Source organism: Camelus bactrianus, chromosome 26, assembly GCF_048773025.1.
Source record: "Camelus bactrianus isolate YW-2024 breed Bactrian camel chromosome 26, ASM4877302v1, whole genome shotgun sequence".
Classification (NCBI taxonomy): Eukaryota; Metazoa; Chordata; class Mammalia; order Artiodactyla; family Camelidae; genus Camelus; species Camelus bactrianus.
The window spans coordinates 23,431,946-23,449,199 of record NC_133564.1 but is presented as its reverse complement, the minus strand read 5'-3'; the positions used below and the strand labels follow the sequence as shown (position 1 = coordinate 23,449,199).

The 17,254-nt window shown below is 44.0% G+C and overlaps 1 protein-coding gene and 1 long non-coding RNA gene across 15 annotated transcripts in view; one reads left to right on the top strand and one right to left on the bottom strand.

Moving 5' to 3' along the window:
* The window catches only part of LOC105067639 (uncharacterized), a 116,770-nt gene that overhangs the window by 40,332 nt on the left and 59,184 nt on the right, over positions 1–17,254 (bottom strand). For all 9 annotated transcript variants that reach the window (XR_012502442.1, XR_012502444.1, XR_012502443.1 and 6 more), the window contains exon 5: positions 6,206–6,310. This is a non-coding gene — a long non-coding RNA (uncharacterized LOC105067639). The remainder of the gene's footprint in view (positions 1–6,205; positions 6,311–17,254) is intronic.
* The window catches only part of MFHAS1 (multifunctional ROCO family signaling regulator 1), a 72,631-nt gene that overhangs the window by 43,915 nt on the left and 11,462 nt on the right, over positions 1–17,254 (top strand). For 5 of the 6 annotated variants that reach the window (XR_012502435.1, XR_012502436.1, XM_010953232.3 and 2 more), the window contains exon 2: positions 16,579–16,705. Coding sequence is in view for 3 of the 6 variants with exons in the window: in XM_010953232.3 (XP_010951534.1) it covers positions 16,579–16,705 (127 nt within the window). In the remaining 3 variants the exon portion in view is untranslated. Of the gene's footprint in view, positions 1–16,578; positions 16,709–17,254 lie in introns of those variants that run through there. The other variant, XR_012502437.1, reaches the window with a different exon arrangement.

The window sequence follows — 17,254 nt, the reverse complement described above, 5'->3', positions numbered from 1 at the left end:
ATAAATAAATAAATAAAGACAGACAGACAGACAGACAGACAGACAGGGAAAGGATACTGAGAATATAGGATGGTGATCTTCATTGTGAGATTTGTTGACCTTGGGCTTCAGTTTTCTTGACTGTCAGAAGATATGGACTCTAGAATAGTCCCCACCGATGTCTCATTTAAATCTAAAACCCTGTAATTTTGGATGGCTAATAGACAATTTTTTCTTTTACTTATGTACTATGCTGTGATTCAAGTTTTAAAATAGCCAAGCAAAAACAATACTGAAAACCAAATAGCTTAATGAAAACAGTGGCTGACCCTTAATAATAACTTAGTACCCTTTTTTAGTCAAAATGCTTCAGGAAAATCTTGATGCCAAATGGGACTCTTTAGTTTAGGAGCTTTTACAATCTTTGCTCCCTTAAGCCTTTCATCTTGGTGTTTCCTAACACATATAACTCCAAGTTATTAACTCTTAGTGGCCAGAAGCTGTGGGTCGCCTCTCCTATCAGGATCCATGGGTGAATCTCAGGATTGGAGAGAACCGGAGGACATGTAGCCCCTGATCTTGAGGTGGGCCCTTGAAGCAGCAGCCTTGGCACCACCCAGGAACTTGGCAGAAATGCATAAGATCAGGTTGTATCCCAGGCCTACTGAGTCAGGTGTGTGCAGGTAGATACCTTCAAGACTGAGAAGCACTGTGTGGTCATCTCTGTGGCCTTCCCACCAGAGCTTCTGGCCTCTGGACCTCTGAGGGTAACCCCACTGGAGATAACCTGTTCCATCTGTGCATAGTTCTGTCCAAGTTTCTTTTCTCTCTGGATCTCCACCTGGCCTCCCATCTGCATTTCCAGGTAGGAAAAGATATTTGGAGAAAAGTAGGAAGAAACAAGGCTTCTGTATTAGGAAAGCTGAGATAGTTCCAGAAATCCTCAGCGGACTTCTGCTTACATTTCATTGGCCAGAACTGTCCCATGGCTCCCAGACCTTCAAGGGAATCTGTGCAGGCAAGGATTTTAATTAGGCCTATGCTCTTCCCTGACACACAAGCCAGGGCCCTGTGAGTGTGGAGGAAGAGGAGTGGAATATTGGGTAGGCAGCTGGAGTGTATCACACACACACACACATGTTTGTGTTTGTGTTACAGTATTTCTGGAAGGTGCCTGAGGAATGGATAACGGTAGTTACTTCTTCAGTATAGACTGGCATTCAGAGGAAGAGGGACATTTATTTTTCACTTTATATTCCTTCCTGCTGAGATTACTTTCTTTTTTAAGAATGAATGTATGTTAACTTTAAAGGAAGGAAGTTGATAGGGAAGTGACAGAACCCCTGGGTACAGCTGTCCAGCCACTTCTTCAGAGCCTGTGGGCTTCAGCCTCAGCTGTAAGAGGAAAGGTTAGACTAGACCCCATCTTGGACTCCTGGGTCTGAGCCACCTCCACTTAATGACTCAGAGAAGGGGATTAAGAATCAGCTCCTTTAGTCACAAAAGAAACCTAGCATCTTGAAGAGGTTCTCATTCAGTCTTTTTTAAGGGCTGAATTTTGTCTCCCTGACCTCTAAATTCTTGTGTTGAAGTCCTAACCCACAGTACCGCAGAACGTGACTGTATTTGCAGAGAGGGTCTTAAAGAGGTGATAAAGTTAAATGAGATCACGAGGGTGGACCCTAATCCAGGATGATTGTGTCTTTATAAGAAGAGGAGACTTGGATACAGATGCACACAGAGGGAAGACTGTGTGAAGACACAGGGAGATGACAGCCAGGAGAGAGACCTCTGAGGAAACCGACCCTATTGACACTCGGATCTCGGGCTTCTAGCCTCCAGCACTGCAAGCTACTCAATTTCTGCTCTTTAAGCCACCCAGTCTGTAGTCCTTTTTTATAGCAGTCCTGGCAAATTATACAGTCTTCTATCCCTTTACACTTTCATGGGGATAGTTATGTATTTTGCTGAATCTCCAGGATAGTGTGAAATTGCACCAGACTTGGCTATTCCGTCTATTCCTGTCCCCGTGAAAGCTGGTCCCCAGGGAGTGCAGCCCTGGAACCTGGAGATGTGAACGTGGGCTGGGAGCAGGGCGGGTCTCTGGCAGGAAGAAGCAAGTGTCTGTTACCGTGAGGCCAGCGCCAGCCTCTCCCCACACACCCCACTCCTGGGTTCCCTGGAGCTCTGCCTCCAGCTTGTGTGCCTCTTCTCTCATCCACCTTCTGTCCTTGACCTTCAGAACCAATGGATGCTCTCCTGTGGTCTTGATTCTTTGGCCTCTGGCTGTGAAATCCGCAGGGTCTACACACCTGTTCCAGCCCCAGCCCTCTGTCTGAGCCAGGCCTTGGCCAGGGCCAGAGGACCCTGAAATGGCCTGCAATGTTCCAGTTTAAGGGACACTTGATCTTTCCTGAGGCCAAACGAGAGCCCACTTTCCAATCTGGAGTGGGCAGTGACCGTGGGGCACTCATGCTTGCCCTAGGGGAACCCAAGCATGCATTTCTAATGGATGCTCCATTAGCAGAGGTTGGCTTCGGGGCAGTCCACTCCCTGCTGAGCCCCTTTTTTGTGAGGCCTTTGCCTGCCTATTTATGGATTTCTTCTCACGGAGCACAGTGTACGGGTGGGACGGGGCAGCCTCAACGGTCAGCATGTCCACCTTGCAGACGCACTGGTGTCAGAGCAGAGAGCCGCACAGATGGAAATATTTAGGTGTGGCTGGTGCTGTGAGCTTCTGGAGGGTACTGATTTTTGCTAAATAAGGAATGAAAAATACTTATTTATATGGAAAATTAAATCTCACTGCTTTTTGTCTGATTTACCATTGTTTTTTTCACTCCAGAGAAATTTGCCATGATGAGAACAGTGGCAGGCCTTTTATGCGAGCGTTCAGCTTTGCATTATGCACGATGTGGCTGAGCTCTTTGAAGCCCAGGGAGGCAGAAGCATCTCCGGGTGGAGGGTTTTACTGGCCATACAATTTCTTTCTTCGGCCCTGACCATTCTCCATGCTAAGCCTGAAACTGAGTTCGCAGATAACACTCTTCTTGGTGCTGGTGGGTTTTGGTACCATGTGTCGAAGCATGAGGATGGATGAATTAGGGAAGAGATGGAGGGCAGCAGGGGAGAGTGCAGGACATGTTTGTTTGCCCTGTTTTAGAAATTGTTCTACTTCATGCTAAATTGGCGAGGTGTTTACTACAGAAGCCTAGAAAATTCAGTAGAAAATACATTTTCACAGTGTTTTAAGCTGGAACAGACTACTTTAAGCTGAACAGGCCTTGGAGATAAGCCAGTTCAGCTTCTTCCTTTTATAGCAGAAGGACTGAGGCCCGGAGGAGTCAGGGTCCCCAGGAACTGGCAGGGAATTAGTGCAGCGCCAGGATCCGGACCCAGGTCTTAATGCCCAGCTCCTGGCCCCTTCCCTTCTAGAAGGGATGCTCACCGGGCCTTTGCAAAAGCATCTCCCTGGATACAGAGGGATATGGTAAAGCCAGAGGGATACACTAAAGCCAAGGTTTCAAAAGTTGTTTTTATAATAGTTTATTAGAGCTGCATAATTTCATTGCAAATAAGAACATGGTTAATGCACAAAATGGATATTCTCAGTAAAAAGCTGTTTATTGATTATTATGTTCTAGTCAGAGCTCTTGAGATAATTGAAGGGAAAAAGCAACAGGATTATGGCAAGACTAGAGCCATCTTTAGGATCCAAGGAAAGGAAATCCTTCTGTCCCAGCCTCTCTATGTTGCTTGTCCCAGATCCCTGTCCCCCCATTCTCCCTGCCCAGTCTATTGGTGCCTCCTGTCCTGTCATTCTTTTCATCAGTCACCCTGTCTCCCATCTCCATCCCCTTGATTTGGTCCCCCTGTCCCGTCTCTTTGTTCCCTGTGCCCACTTCAGTCCCCTGTCTTCCATCCTGGTCCCCTCCCATCTTCTGCCCTCTGCCTCAGGTGTGGTCGCCTCTCAGTGCCATCTCTATCTCTCCCTAAGGGCTTGCCCCATTTTCCCTTCTCCCCTCAAACCAGTTTACTTTGCAGCTCAAAGATGATCCAGATGTCTGCTCCCACACCTCTCTGTGTCAGTTACTCTTCCCTCTAGACTAACTCTATCTCTTATTCCAATTTCCAGTTCCCCCTGGGAGCCATCTGATCTACCTACTTCAGCTTTTCTCACCAGACTGCGTGTTGTGGCCCCACTTAGGAATTGGCTGCCTGTGGCCAGTCCTGAGCTAGCTATGGGGCCAGGGGCCCAGGGGCCTCATGAGCTCCAGGCAGGGCAGCTAGCTTTGTGCTAAACACGTGGGCGTATACGATCTCATTCAGTCCTCACAGGGACCCTGTGATGTATCGTCCCCCACCTGGACGTGGAAACTCAGGCCCAGCACTGGTAAAGCCATTGCCTGGGGACCCACTGCTGGGAGGCACCAGCCTCCTTCTTGTGCTGGGCTTTTCTGAAGTTAATCTGTGGATCCCTAATAAGTTAAAACGCTCTAATGTGAAGTAGACCCACTGTCTTTTGCACGTGTTTGGATGTTACTATGAAGGCATCTGGGCTATCAGTACAGGCTTCATATCAATAGGATTTTATAAAAACCTCACTTTAGCCCCTTGTGGTATCTACCACATGCTTGGGGTCCCAGGAGGATTCCTTTAATCTAGGTCAAGTCCTTGTAGAAACACCCGAGTGAGGTTTTAACATCACCAGAGGTTTGTGGAATTTTTAAAAGCTCCTCCACCCCTTTTGAAGAAGATGTGAAGCCCTGGAGTAGATCAAATGTTAATTCATCAGTGGTGATTGACTTGTATCTTCCTAACCCCCGGCAACAGGTAAGATTCTGTGTAGACAGAAGAACTGCAAGCATATCTGGAGGCGAAGTGATCATTCTACACTAGTGTCCTGCTGAATGAAGGTTGAAAGTACTTCCCTACATTCCATAAAATTTGCCCTGATGAAATCTGAGAACCATACAAAGCTGGGTGGAAATAGGCTTAGTAGTAAGTGACCTTCCATTTCCACTCCCTCCTCCTTATTCTTTGACCTCCTGCACGGGGGCCTTGGAGGCATCCCGTAAGCTTTGCACGGAAGCCGCTAATCCCCGCTGCAGTTCATTCCGGCTCCATCTGGCAGCTGCTTCCTCTCACACCCGAGGCCAGGCAGGCAGTGGCCTTGGACCCCAGGGGGTGGCCAGTGTGACCATCTGTGTGACCAAGACCCCGTCCCGTTCTGACTCAACTTCTCTCATCTTGAAGGAAGAGGGCTGGGGACGGATGCTGGAGCTGGAGGCCTCTACTTGCTGGAGAGCTTTTCTCTGTCACTTGTGCTGTTTTTTCTTAATCAAATGTGTGATTTGGTTTTGTGAAAGCTTCCAGTAGCTGCTGCTTTTCAATTGTTTAATTTCATGATGCAAACTCGTCTCATCTTGGAGTCTGGAATCACACTTGACACGTGGCCAGGGCCCAGATTCCCTGACTGGCCAGCAGGCTGAGGTTTGCCCCAGGGCATCCCTGAGTGGGAAGGTGCCCTCAGAGCAGGAACCAGCCCCAGGGGTGGGCCTGGGGAGACCACAGGGTCCCCTGTGGGCACAGAGACCCACCCTACAAAGGGCTGTGAGACTGTTTAGGAGATGGGAGTGGGGATGGTGGCCCAAACCAAACAAACAAAAGGATCCCATTTAAAAAAATGAACGTGTGACATGAGTCCATTTATGTAAAATTGTGAGAGTGGGAGTGGTGGAGAGGCAGGGAAGAGAAAGACATTGAAATTGAGTGGATAGAGAAATTTGGAACAAATATAGTTCTCACTCTCAGAGACTGTCAGATAATGCACTGCCAGATGAAAGAAAGGAGCATTGCACTGATGCTTACAGTCTGATTCTGCCCCGTGGAAAATCAACCCCTAAAGTCCCTGATGTGTGTATGTGCGTCACCCGTGTGCCTGAGCCAGGAGAAAGATACGGAAGGGTCCACACCGCCCACCCCTGGATACTTGGGAGCGGGTGAAGGGGAAAGTGATTATCCCCTCTTTACACATTTTATGTTAATTTGCTTATTAAAACCAGTACATGGTAACTTTTATAATTAAAAATTTTTAAATAGTTAAAAAACAAGAACGCCATTCTAGGGAGGAAAAAGGAAAAAATTTCATTTACACTGGGTAGATTATTTTAAGTTTTATGCTTAATAGGTAGTCTATGTAAAGGGTGTAAAATTCAGAAGGTACCTGAGGCCCTATGGGGAAAAGGAAAGTCTTCTGTCCACAGCCATCCGTTTCTCCTCCTGGAGGCCACCAGTGTTGCCACACTTCTGGGTATTCTTGCGGAATGGTCTGTGTTTTTACAAATGTATATTTGTATGTAAGAAAAGGGGAATAGAGAGTCCCCCCCTCCCATAAAAATAGTAGCATAATATAAACACTGCTTGGGTCTTTTTTTTTAAGTTAAAAATATATACTGAACATAATGATACTTAACAGAGCTGGCTGACTCCTTTTGCACTGGCTGTATGATATTCTGTTATATAAGCGGGTTTTATTTAACCAGGCTTCTGTTGAATGAGCACTTGAGTTGTTTTCAATTTCTTACTTTGGAAACAATACTGAAGTGAATACCTGTGACTTTATCCTTTGACATTTATGGGTAGACCCAGAGAATAAATATCTTGAAGTGGGAATTGCCAAATTTCTCTCCAGAGAGGAGGTGCAAATTGATACTTCCTTCAGAAATGTGTGAAAGTGCTGGATAATCCTTGGAGAACAGTGCTGTCTTGGAGCTGGATTATATACAAAGGCAGCAACAGGGATTTTAGGCAAGGTATTAGGAAAGTCAGGGCCTTTTCAAATGCTCCTCTAAGAGGTACTTCTCTTTTCAGAAGTTATTTTTGCTCAAACCTTGATTTTTATGTTTTAGATTAATATGGTGTGAGGAAGAAATAAACATTTAGTGAACTGCTATTATGTGCAGGCATTGGGTTAGGTGAATTGCAAACATCATTATTTAATTCTTATAGCACTCCTATGAAGTATATATTTGCAATTAACTGTCCACAGTATACAGAGAAAAATAAGGTTCAGAGAGGCTAGGTGACTTCCCCAAGGTCACACAGCAGATAAGTGGTAGAGCCGGCTTTCCAACTTTGTCACAGTACTCATGTTCTTTTTGATCCTCCTCCTCCTCTTTCTTGGAAAAGTAGAAATCTCTGTAACTCTAGCATTGCAGAAAATATAGGGGTGCACTGAGCAATGAACTAGGTATAGAAGACTGATGTCACTTATGGTTGAACGATGAATGTGTGACATTGCTTGTGCCTCAAAAGCCCTTTGAATAGGTTTGCAAGATGTAAAGAGGAAGTTTGAGGGGCAGATCACATAGGTCCCTGTAGACATTGTGAGGACTGGGGTTTTTGTTCTGAGTGATGAATGAGGCTTGGAGGGTCTGAGCAGAGGAGTAACGTGATCTGATCTGCATTGTAAGGGATCCTTCTGGCTCCAATGGGCAATAGACTGTGGGGGCAAGAGTTCCACTAGGAGACCATCACACATCCAGCTTGCTTGTGGAGTGGACTAGGGAGGTGATGAAGTAGTCAGATGTTGATAGGTTTGAAGCTAGAGCAACAGGATATACCAATGTATTGAGTGTACGATGTGAGAGAAAAAGAGGGAAAAATGACTCCATGTTTTTTTGTCCAAAGTAACTGGAAGAACGGAGTGGACATTCACAGACATGGGGCAGCCTGAAAATGGAATAACTTGGTGGGGCATGGGGCCAGTGGGAATCAAGAGTTTGATTTTAGGCACATCAGAATCCAAATGACAATGTTGAATAGGTAGTCGGATCATGGTTTGATATTCAGTCAAGAGCTCAGGAGTAGAGGGACCTCATTGAAGAGGGGGGCAGTTCTGCATAACCTGAGCTGCCCTCAGAAGTGGCTCTTTCCCCTTATGAAGGAAGCTAGTCCTGTCTGGGCTCCCATACTTTTTAATGGGCGTTAATGCTTTTATGATTACATTCTTTATCTACATTGAGACTTCATTTGGAAGCCAACTACACCTGCTTGCAGGAAAAGATGCACCTGAAAAATAAGAAAAAATAAAGACTTAAGTAAGAATTCTTGTTGTTCACAGAATTTTGAAGAGGTTGGAAAGGCTGAGAAGGACTTAGTTTCCATTGGTCACATAATGTAGTGCTTTTCAGGATGCCGTGGGTGCTTTTTGTTTTATAGCCTCAAGTCCAGGCTGGATCTTCAGGGAAAGAAACTTGGGTGGGGAGAGTAGATAAAGAAAAGCTGATGTTGGAAGAGGGTCCTGGCTGGACCATGTTCCCCGGTAGTGTCTGTTTGTGCAAGTGTGAGATATTATTTTTGTGCAAAATAAGGAAGTTGGGCCATCTCAAGGTTCCTTCCAGCCTGAAGACTCTGGGGTCTGACTCTAAGTCTACCAGGTCTTTCAGGCCCCTATAGGAGGCTTCACAGCTCCTCTCTCACTGGGCAAAATTCATTCCTCCTCCCTCTTCCCTTCCTCCAAGAAAAGTGAATTTGCAGGAATTCTTGTCATCTTCCTTGTTGGAGACGTGACGCAAAGATACTGTTTCTGATCATTTTTAAAGACTTCAGATGGTTCCCTTAGTCAATTTTGACAAGGCCACCGGGCCAGTGTTTCAAATTTCAGTTCAGGTCCTAAAAGTTCCTCCCATTTTCAGTTGAAAGGAAAACTCAGGATGGAGGGAGACAGTTTCAGTCTGAAGGCTTTTATGCTGTCTGCCTTCACTTCTCTGAGCCTGGAACCATTTCCAGTAAGAAGTAGGTGACAAGCTATCCAAATAAAGAGTAACCTTTTGAAAGCACTTCCGTCCAGCAGTGAGGGGGCTTTTTATGATCCTGACTTGCATCTGAGAGAGGGAAGGCCAGAGCTGGGCTGGGGCTCTGGTCCTCCCCACTCCCGCCTCCCCCTAGCGCACTTTGATCTGTGAAGCGTGTCTAATCCTCAGCCAAGTCTGCTAGAACTTTATCCAGAGCAGGAAAAGGGGAAATATTTTTCCTTTCTTGGGTGGATTTGTATTTATATAAACCCTTAGCAGTGGTGATGGAGCCAAGTGGCGGGCACACATGTCTGAGCTGGGGCGAGTTGGAATGAATGAGTGGTGGGAAGGGGTAGGGCCCTGTGTCCCTCTGACCCCAGCCAGCTTTGACTTGGGTCAGACTCATTAAAGGTCTCAGTCCTCACATGCATTTTGCTGAAGGATGTGCTTTTTCATAGAGCGGTGTTTACAACAGCTTCAGCTGAGTCAGCAGCTAATCAATTAACTCTAGCTCATAACTCCAGTGCAATAGCTGTATGTATATGAATGATTAGGTCACCTTATTTCGTTGTTGTTAAGAATATAGGGTTGTGGAAGGCCTTAGCTGTCCTCTGAAACTTCAGTCTCAGAAGCCTGACCTTCTTAGAGTGTGTACCATTGTTGATTTACTTGCATGAATTTGTGTACACCTTTTGGGACCAGCCCTCGCCACTTCTCATGGGTAGTGACTTTTTACTTCTTTATTTTTTTATTGCAGTCACATTGATTTACAGCATTGAATAAGTTTCGTATGTTCTGTTTACCCTACAGTGTGCTCACCACCAAAAATTTAGTTTCCATTCATCACCCTCCATTTGATCCCTTTACCCTCCCAACTGTCCCTTCCCCTCTGGTAACCACTACTCTGTTCTCTAGGTCTATGTGTTTGTTTTTGTTTACTTTGGTTTGTTCATTTATTTTGTTTTTGCTTATTCATTTTTTATATTCCACATATGAGTGAAATCATATGGTATTTGTCTTTCTCTGACTTATTTTAGGGTAGTGAGTTTTTAAAGCATGCTTGCCATTGATAAGAAGGTTTTCTTGTCCTCAGACCACCTTATTTAAGCTTCAAGTGGTGCATCATGGTTCTAGGTTTCTAGGATACAGTGTGGTTCTTTTTTAGACATTCTAGCAAAATCTTGTACAGAATCCAAAGGCAGGCTCTCTTGTTCTTGTGATACTGCAGTTGTATATTATCTGGGCTAGTCTGGGACTGGTGAAGATGCTGCCAACAGCAAGTGTATAGAATGTTGATAGAAAACAGTCTTTTATTTTGCTATTTTTTGCTCTTTTAGAACCAAAGCAAAGCCAGCACAGGCACTCAGATTCTGGAAACTCCCCTGCAGCAATTTCTCCTACATATTAATAAGTGTCACGTGAGCCAGGTTCACCTGCTGTCCCAGGATGTTTGTTCTGGCCCCCAGGACTATTTATTTTGTGTCTGTTGGGACCTCGCACTTCAAAGTGGAACCTTCCCAAAGTTTCTCCCTGGCATCTCTTCCCAGTACTTGTAATGGGCACTTGGGAAAGGAAACTCCTCAGGGACCCTGAGACCCTATCAGCAGCTGGAGAGAGTCTAGGCAGAAGAGCAGCCTGAAGGAGGAGGGGATGGGGGGCTCTTGTTGATGGAAAAAAGGGGGCTGGGGGGAAAGGGAACTTCAAAGAGCCAAGCGAGGAAGCAGTGGGGAAGAGGATTATTTGCATGTGTGCAAATAAAAACACACACAAAAAGAAAAAGGCATTAGGAAGAGGAAGTGTAAGCTTGTAATGTGAGGGAAGGAGATTGGAAAAGCAATTTTGTCAGCAGTTTTTCCCCCTTGTTGAACTTTTGCCAAATGCCTTGGAAGGGGACCTGTGATGTCAGGTCCTGACTCTTGATCCAGAAGAGACCTGCATGAGGATCCATCCAGGAGCGGCCCCATGGACCCTATGCCCCTCTTCTTAGTGGAGCTCACCTGAGGTACTTAGCCACCTCCTTCTATCCCTCAATAAACAAACAAAGAAAAAGCTTTATGTGACTATAAAGCAAGTATAACTGTGAGGACAATCATCTTCTGTCAGGAATTGGGTTAAACAAAGAAAAGCTTGTCTGCTCCAGATGAGCACCTGCCGTAAAGGGAAAATCCAAAGTGTCTGTCACTTGTGCCCGGCGTGAGGGGCTGGCTTGGCTTCCACTGAATTACTCACCAGGAGTCTGAGGGCTTCACAGGTTAGCTTCAGTGTATAAGTCAGAGAAGTAAACAAAGTGTGGCCTTTGTTTTTCCTTCTGCCTGTAACTGTCACCACTGTCACCACATTGGAGGATGTTGGGAAGAAACTGAAATGTTGAAATTTAGTTTATTCAGTGGAGCCTAATGACCAGGCTTTGAAAACTCACTGAAGATAGGTACTGAGTTGTGCTCTTGGTTCTAGGCCATCTCCAAGAACCCAGCTGACCTCCTTCTGTATGGCTTGCAGATTGTAAGTTCTTAATGATAAGACTTTACAAATTGTCCCTAGAGCTTCACGGCACAGAGGGCATTCCTGAGTGATTTTTTAAAAAACAGAATCTCAGCATTCAGAATCAAAACTGGATTTGGGAATTCAACAAATCTCAGAGATGGAAATGCTTTTACACAGTGAAATTGCTTTAGAACTCAGTGAATTCCGACAGTTTGAAGAACTGCAGGGCTATATGGTGGAAATGAAAACCCAGTTGTGGAAGAGATTCACAATGTCTACAGTGTCTGATGGCGTAAGTTTTTGCAGCTGCCTTTGGAATTCATAACTTAGGATATATCCGATTATTAAGCAGTTTTTTGTTTTCCATAGTGGCTGCACCAGTTTACATTGTTTACTTCTCCTGTGTATATGTTTTCTGGGCTTTATTTTGTTTTAAGACAGATAAAAGTGTCCTTTTCTCTCTGTCTGGCTTTCATCTTCCGTATAAAAGTGACCATGCGATTCTCTCATCTTTGCTGTATCTGATAACTCAGTGGACTTGCAGAGTGGGAACCTTCCTGCTCATTGGTTTCCAAGGATGCTGCCTTTGCCCAGAGGGTATGTGGGGAACAAGCATTTGTGTATCTTTGCAGCGACATTCAGACTTAACTAAAAGACAGCAGTAGACTTTGGGGGTTGGAGGGGTGTGAACTTTAGAATATTCAAGCTGAAAGAGGCCTTGAAGAAATCTAGATAATTCCTTATGTAATGGAACCTATATAATTGCTTGTTTTAATTTCCAGACCACTTTTGTTGTTTTGAGGGATGTTCATGACTCTGATCTTGATCCTGGATGAGGAAGTGGGTTTTGTTTTCACCGAAAAGACATGTTTGGGGCTTTTAATATTTTGGTTGCATCATCAGAGTGATCATTTTTAGTGTTTTGCATAAAGTACCCAATGTTTGTGAATTCTGGTGATTAGCAGAAAAAGATGAGCTCATTTCACTTATTTTCTCCTGTTTAAAAAAAAATTGTAATAAAACTTGATGTTCTGTTCTTACACAAGGGAGGAAACAGTTGATAAGAATTTGTTAGCATTTTAATGCCAGAAGTCTTGAAACAGAGTAATTAAGAAGAGTTTTTCATAATTTTAATGGGCACAGGGAGACTGTGAAGGGGGCTAATACAGCCTCAGTGAATGCAATGAGGTCAAATTTCTGCATCTTCAGAAAGACTGTGTAAAAACTGCGTATGAATAGAACATCGCCAACAGAGGAGAAAGCATGGGCGTTTAAAGCTGGCATCTCCCTTTAGTGTGAGGCACACTTAGTCTTTTTTTTTTTAATTGACTTAAGCATAAAAATAAATAAACAATAACCTCAGGACCATTTAATCTTGAATGACCCATTTCACTATAAATTCTTTGTTCTTTGTCAGCTTATATTTCTAATGAAAACATACTTTCAGATTTACCTTCCACATAGAAATATCAGTCTTATAATCTTTAATGACTACAGAGAATTCTGTCTTTCGACTGTGTCGTAGTTTGTAATCAGTTCCCCATTGCTGGATATTTGAGGGGGTTACCAAAGTTTTCACTGTTTTATAAACAGTGTTGCTATGAGCAATCATTGTATAATTTTTGTCAGAAAGAAAGGCTTACTTCCTTGAAGCAAGTTCCTAAAAATGGAAATATACCAGGTCCCATGTGTATTTCTCCTTACCCTATTGGTAATATATTTTATGTAAATATAACATTTATTTTTTTATAGCTCCCACCAACTTTGGGATTTATCTTTTTTTGCTTTTGCTAGTGATGACAGATGTATAATAAATCTTTTTTTTTTTTTCATTTGAAGTTTTCACATGTGTGGCGAGGTGTTTTGCATGTAGATAATTTATGGTCTAATCCTCGTATACTGTTTTACCAGAGAATCTGGGTTCTGATCATATATTCACATGAATTCTTTATATTTGGAAGAGTAAGCTTTTAAAAAATCTTTATGTCTATAATAATAGTGTCAAGAACTTACTAGATGCCCCATGTTTCCTTCTCGTGTGTTATCTAATTTAATCATCCCAGGACAGTATTGTACAGTCATTAAGAGTGGAGTCATCCTGGGTTCAAATTCTGGCACTACCACCTCCCCCTTGTGACCATTGGCGGATATTTAACCCGTGAGCCTTTTCTATGTAATGAGGATAATTGTACGCACTTTATCAGGTTGGCATGAGGACTAAGTGAGATAATACATTTATAGACTTAGTGCATAATAAGTGCTCAGTAAATGTTAGCGGCTGCTGTGATCATTGGGTTTTCTTCTGGGGTTAGTTTGATCTTCAGCTTGACGTGTGCCACAGCACGATGGTAAAATAGAGCACGCGTACTGTTCTCCATCCTGATAAGGAATGTTACTGGGTCTTTTGAGTCAGTGTTCCCGGCACTTCCAGGTCTTTTCCAATCCTGCAGCTCAGTGTTAGTCTGCCTTTCTCATTCATTCTCTAGCATCTCATAACTTCCTGGGGTCACCCACCACGCAGGACGATAGTTCTTTTTTTGTGCACTTGACTTGCTTGGATGCAGAGACCCTCTGCTCAGAGGCTCTGCCTTAAGCTCCTGTATCCCTGCTTCTGCTGCAGCTCCTCACACAGTAAGACCTCCCTAATTAGATGCTCAATGAATAGCTGTACTTTGATTTGAAAATCAAGTTTGTGTTAAGGAAATTTGAGATGATTCACTTCTATTTTAGTAGCTAACACATGTTATGAGTCACTCTTTGAATTATTGATAGGATAGATTTTTTTGAGAGGAAAAAGCTGCTTTTCTTACTTTCTTAATCTAGCCACTAGACACATTTCTTAAATCCTCAGAATACTGGCCCCATGCAGTAGCTTGCTGGCATCCTAGAGACTGCGGGCTGTTCTGTTTCTGCTCAGTCTTCCATAGCAAGTGAATTTTTCATATGCATGGAATTTCTTGGTGCCTTAAATTTTTATATTATTTCAGTGGCTGGCAACGCTGCTAAGGGTAGGACCCAAACAAAACCAGCTCCCTGGTCCTGTGTGATACTGGGAATCTGAGATGGGGGGCAGTAAAGCCCTTGGTTTAATAGAAATTGATAACCAATGCTTTATAGTCAACTGCACACTACTTCACATTGTCTGGGAAACTGGTCTTTTCACCAAAACCTACAGTGTATCCAGCAAGGAAGCCAGCTGTGCAGGGATGGGTGCCCAGGGCGGGGGCTTGACCTCTACATTTGTTATCCTGGTCTCTTGGGCAGCTGCACCCAAAAGGAGCAAAGGCCTGTGTGTGAAATTCTAACCAGGAATTTTCAGGGAAACCAGAGATTCCTAGTCTGTATTAAAGCCTTCGGGGTAATCTTGGGACAGAAAGTAGAAGTTGAAAATATCAGGTGAGGAAGCAAGGGAGGGCAGTCCAGGACCATCCCAAGCCTGGGGTGTTCAGAGCATTCTTTTGGTACAGTTCTAGCCCTGTAGTATGTGGTGGGTTGGTTGGTTTAAAGCTCTCTGTGGGACTTGGAGCAAAACTGTTAAACTCGAAGAGTTTCTGACTCGTTAAGTGGTATTTGGGCTGGATAACTTCCAAGTTTCAGTCTGCTGTAACATGCTCTAACTTTGCTTCATTTTATGACTTCGATAGCATTTAATGCTTATGTTTTTAATTTGCATTTTTATATTTTGACATCTTTCTCTAACTGATGTTAGAGCATAATTCTGATACCCACGTATCCATGATACAAGCTAATGATGCTAAATTAACTTTTGCAGTCATTTTGGTGTTCACAGTAGTTTGGTTTTAAATTACAGTTTTAATTTTCAAATTACATTCAGTTGATATTGTGCAAAGCCAATAAAAGTGTTCAAACCAGGAAATAATTGTCTTTCATAAAAGTACAAATTTGCCAATGTTTAGTTCATTATTTAATGATAGCATTTTTGGCTTGCTCTTCTAGGAAAGATGTGTTCTGGAGTAAGAAAGGAGCCCCCACTTTCGGGGTGTGTGTCAGAGGGTGGTGGCAAAGGGTAAGGGCCCCAGAGATGGGTTCCCAGGATCACATCCCGAGTCACCCTTGCTAATAACTCTTGCTAACTCTTGACTTGGGGAACACCACATAACCTCCCTAAATATTAGCTTCCTCATTTGCAAAATGAGGATTAACCTTACAGGGACATTGTAAAGATGAAATAAGATGTACATTTAAAGTTCTCTGTTCCGTGCTGGGGCTTGCACATGCTCTATCCATGTGAATTCTGCTGAAGGGGAGATGTTTAGAAATACGGTATTTTGAGGCAAAGAATTTTTTGTATCCACACATGTTGCATATACTTTGGAGTCCCGAGAATTTCAAATCAGTAATCCAAGTGATGGCTGCCATAGAGTTGATGTTTTATTTTCAATAGCATCTTTCCCCAGTTAAATATGTTTTGTGTCCTTGGTTTGGTTTATTTACTTTCTGGGTATAAGTAGGGGAATTGGGGTAATAAGGTACCATCATCAGTCAAAAGCTATCTTTTTAATTCTCTGAGCAAGAGCACTGTGCTAGCTGCAAAAACAGAGACAGGTCAGGGTGCTGCCGGGAAAGGGGACAGTGGGAAGCAAACTAAGAAATGGGAGTTATCACTGCTCTTAGGGATTTAATGATCTAGTTGGAAAGATCCGGGGCATGCAAAGTACACAGGTTTCCTTTGGGTGTTGGGGTAATCCATTAAGTTAATTGTCTGTTTTTACTAGTCCCCATTACTCATGAGATAGCATTGTTGTTGGGCCTTTCAAATCTGCACACATACCTACCCAGGAAATCCTCCTGCCAGCACGAAGCTAAGCTGGGCTGTGCACCTTGATAACACACCTAGTCAGCTGCATTTCCAGCTCGTTAATGCAGGGCTTTGTTGCAAGGCTGCCACGAATCCCATCTGCCCTGAATCCTAATTATGAACACCTCCTTGGCAGCCTGGGCTTCTCTGGGCTCTAGGGATCCTGGCTCAATTCGCCTCACCGTCTAGATAAAGATCTCTGGAGTCTGTCTGTGGAAAGGAAGGTGGAGGGAAGAGTGGCAGAGGCTGTCTTTGTCTGGAACGGTGGCCTTCCTGCCATCACCGCTCCTCATGGGGATGCAGACAAGAATTTAGGCAGCGACAGTGAGCAGAGCCGGTTCTGCCCTGGGTGCACATCTGTTCTCTGACTGCAGACCCTTCCCTTCCTCACCACCTGCCCTCCTCCCTGCTTCCCCCACCCCCAGTGCTGTGCTTCTCAATAAGGTGGTCCTTTTCTTGAAGCAGCTCTCACTAATGCATTTTTCTCTCCTCCTGCAGGGGAGTTGCTGAGTCAGCCCAGACCGGAAGGAGTGGCAGAGATCATTTGTCCCAAGAACGGCAGCGAGCGGGTGAATGTTGCCTTGGTGTACCCACCCACACCGACTGTGATCAGCCCCTGTTCCAAGTGAGTTCCGGATGCGCTCGCCCGTCCCGCACTCCTGAGCCCGCCTCAGCAGTTGTGATACCAAAAAGCCGAGTGACAGTACCTTCCCCAAACCTTGAAAACCTCCCCTAGGGCAGACCTGGTACCCACCTGCCATCAACACCAAGGCTTAAGAGAACTTTCATTTTTTTCTTGTTTGTAATTTATTTTTACTTTTGCTGATAAAAGTCAGACCATTTTAAATAGCTTTCTTGAGATATTATTATTTACATGTCATACAGTTTACTCATTTAAAGTGCATGATGCATTGTTTTTTAGTATATTTGCAGGTAGATGCAACCTAAAAGAGCAGTTTTATTTTTGATGGATAGTCTTAATTCTGTCGTTGTAGAATTAAGTGGGCCATCGCTTCAGAAAACAGTGAGAGCCTCTTAATAAGAAAAGCTGGCAGAAGAATCTCTAGTAGATCTTTTTTTCCTGTTGATCTTTGATTCTCTATCAGTTCCTGATAATCAGAGGCTGTGAAGTTTGCTCCCACCTTCCCCAAAGTGGACTTAGAGACATAGAATG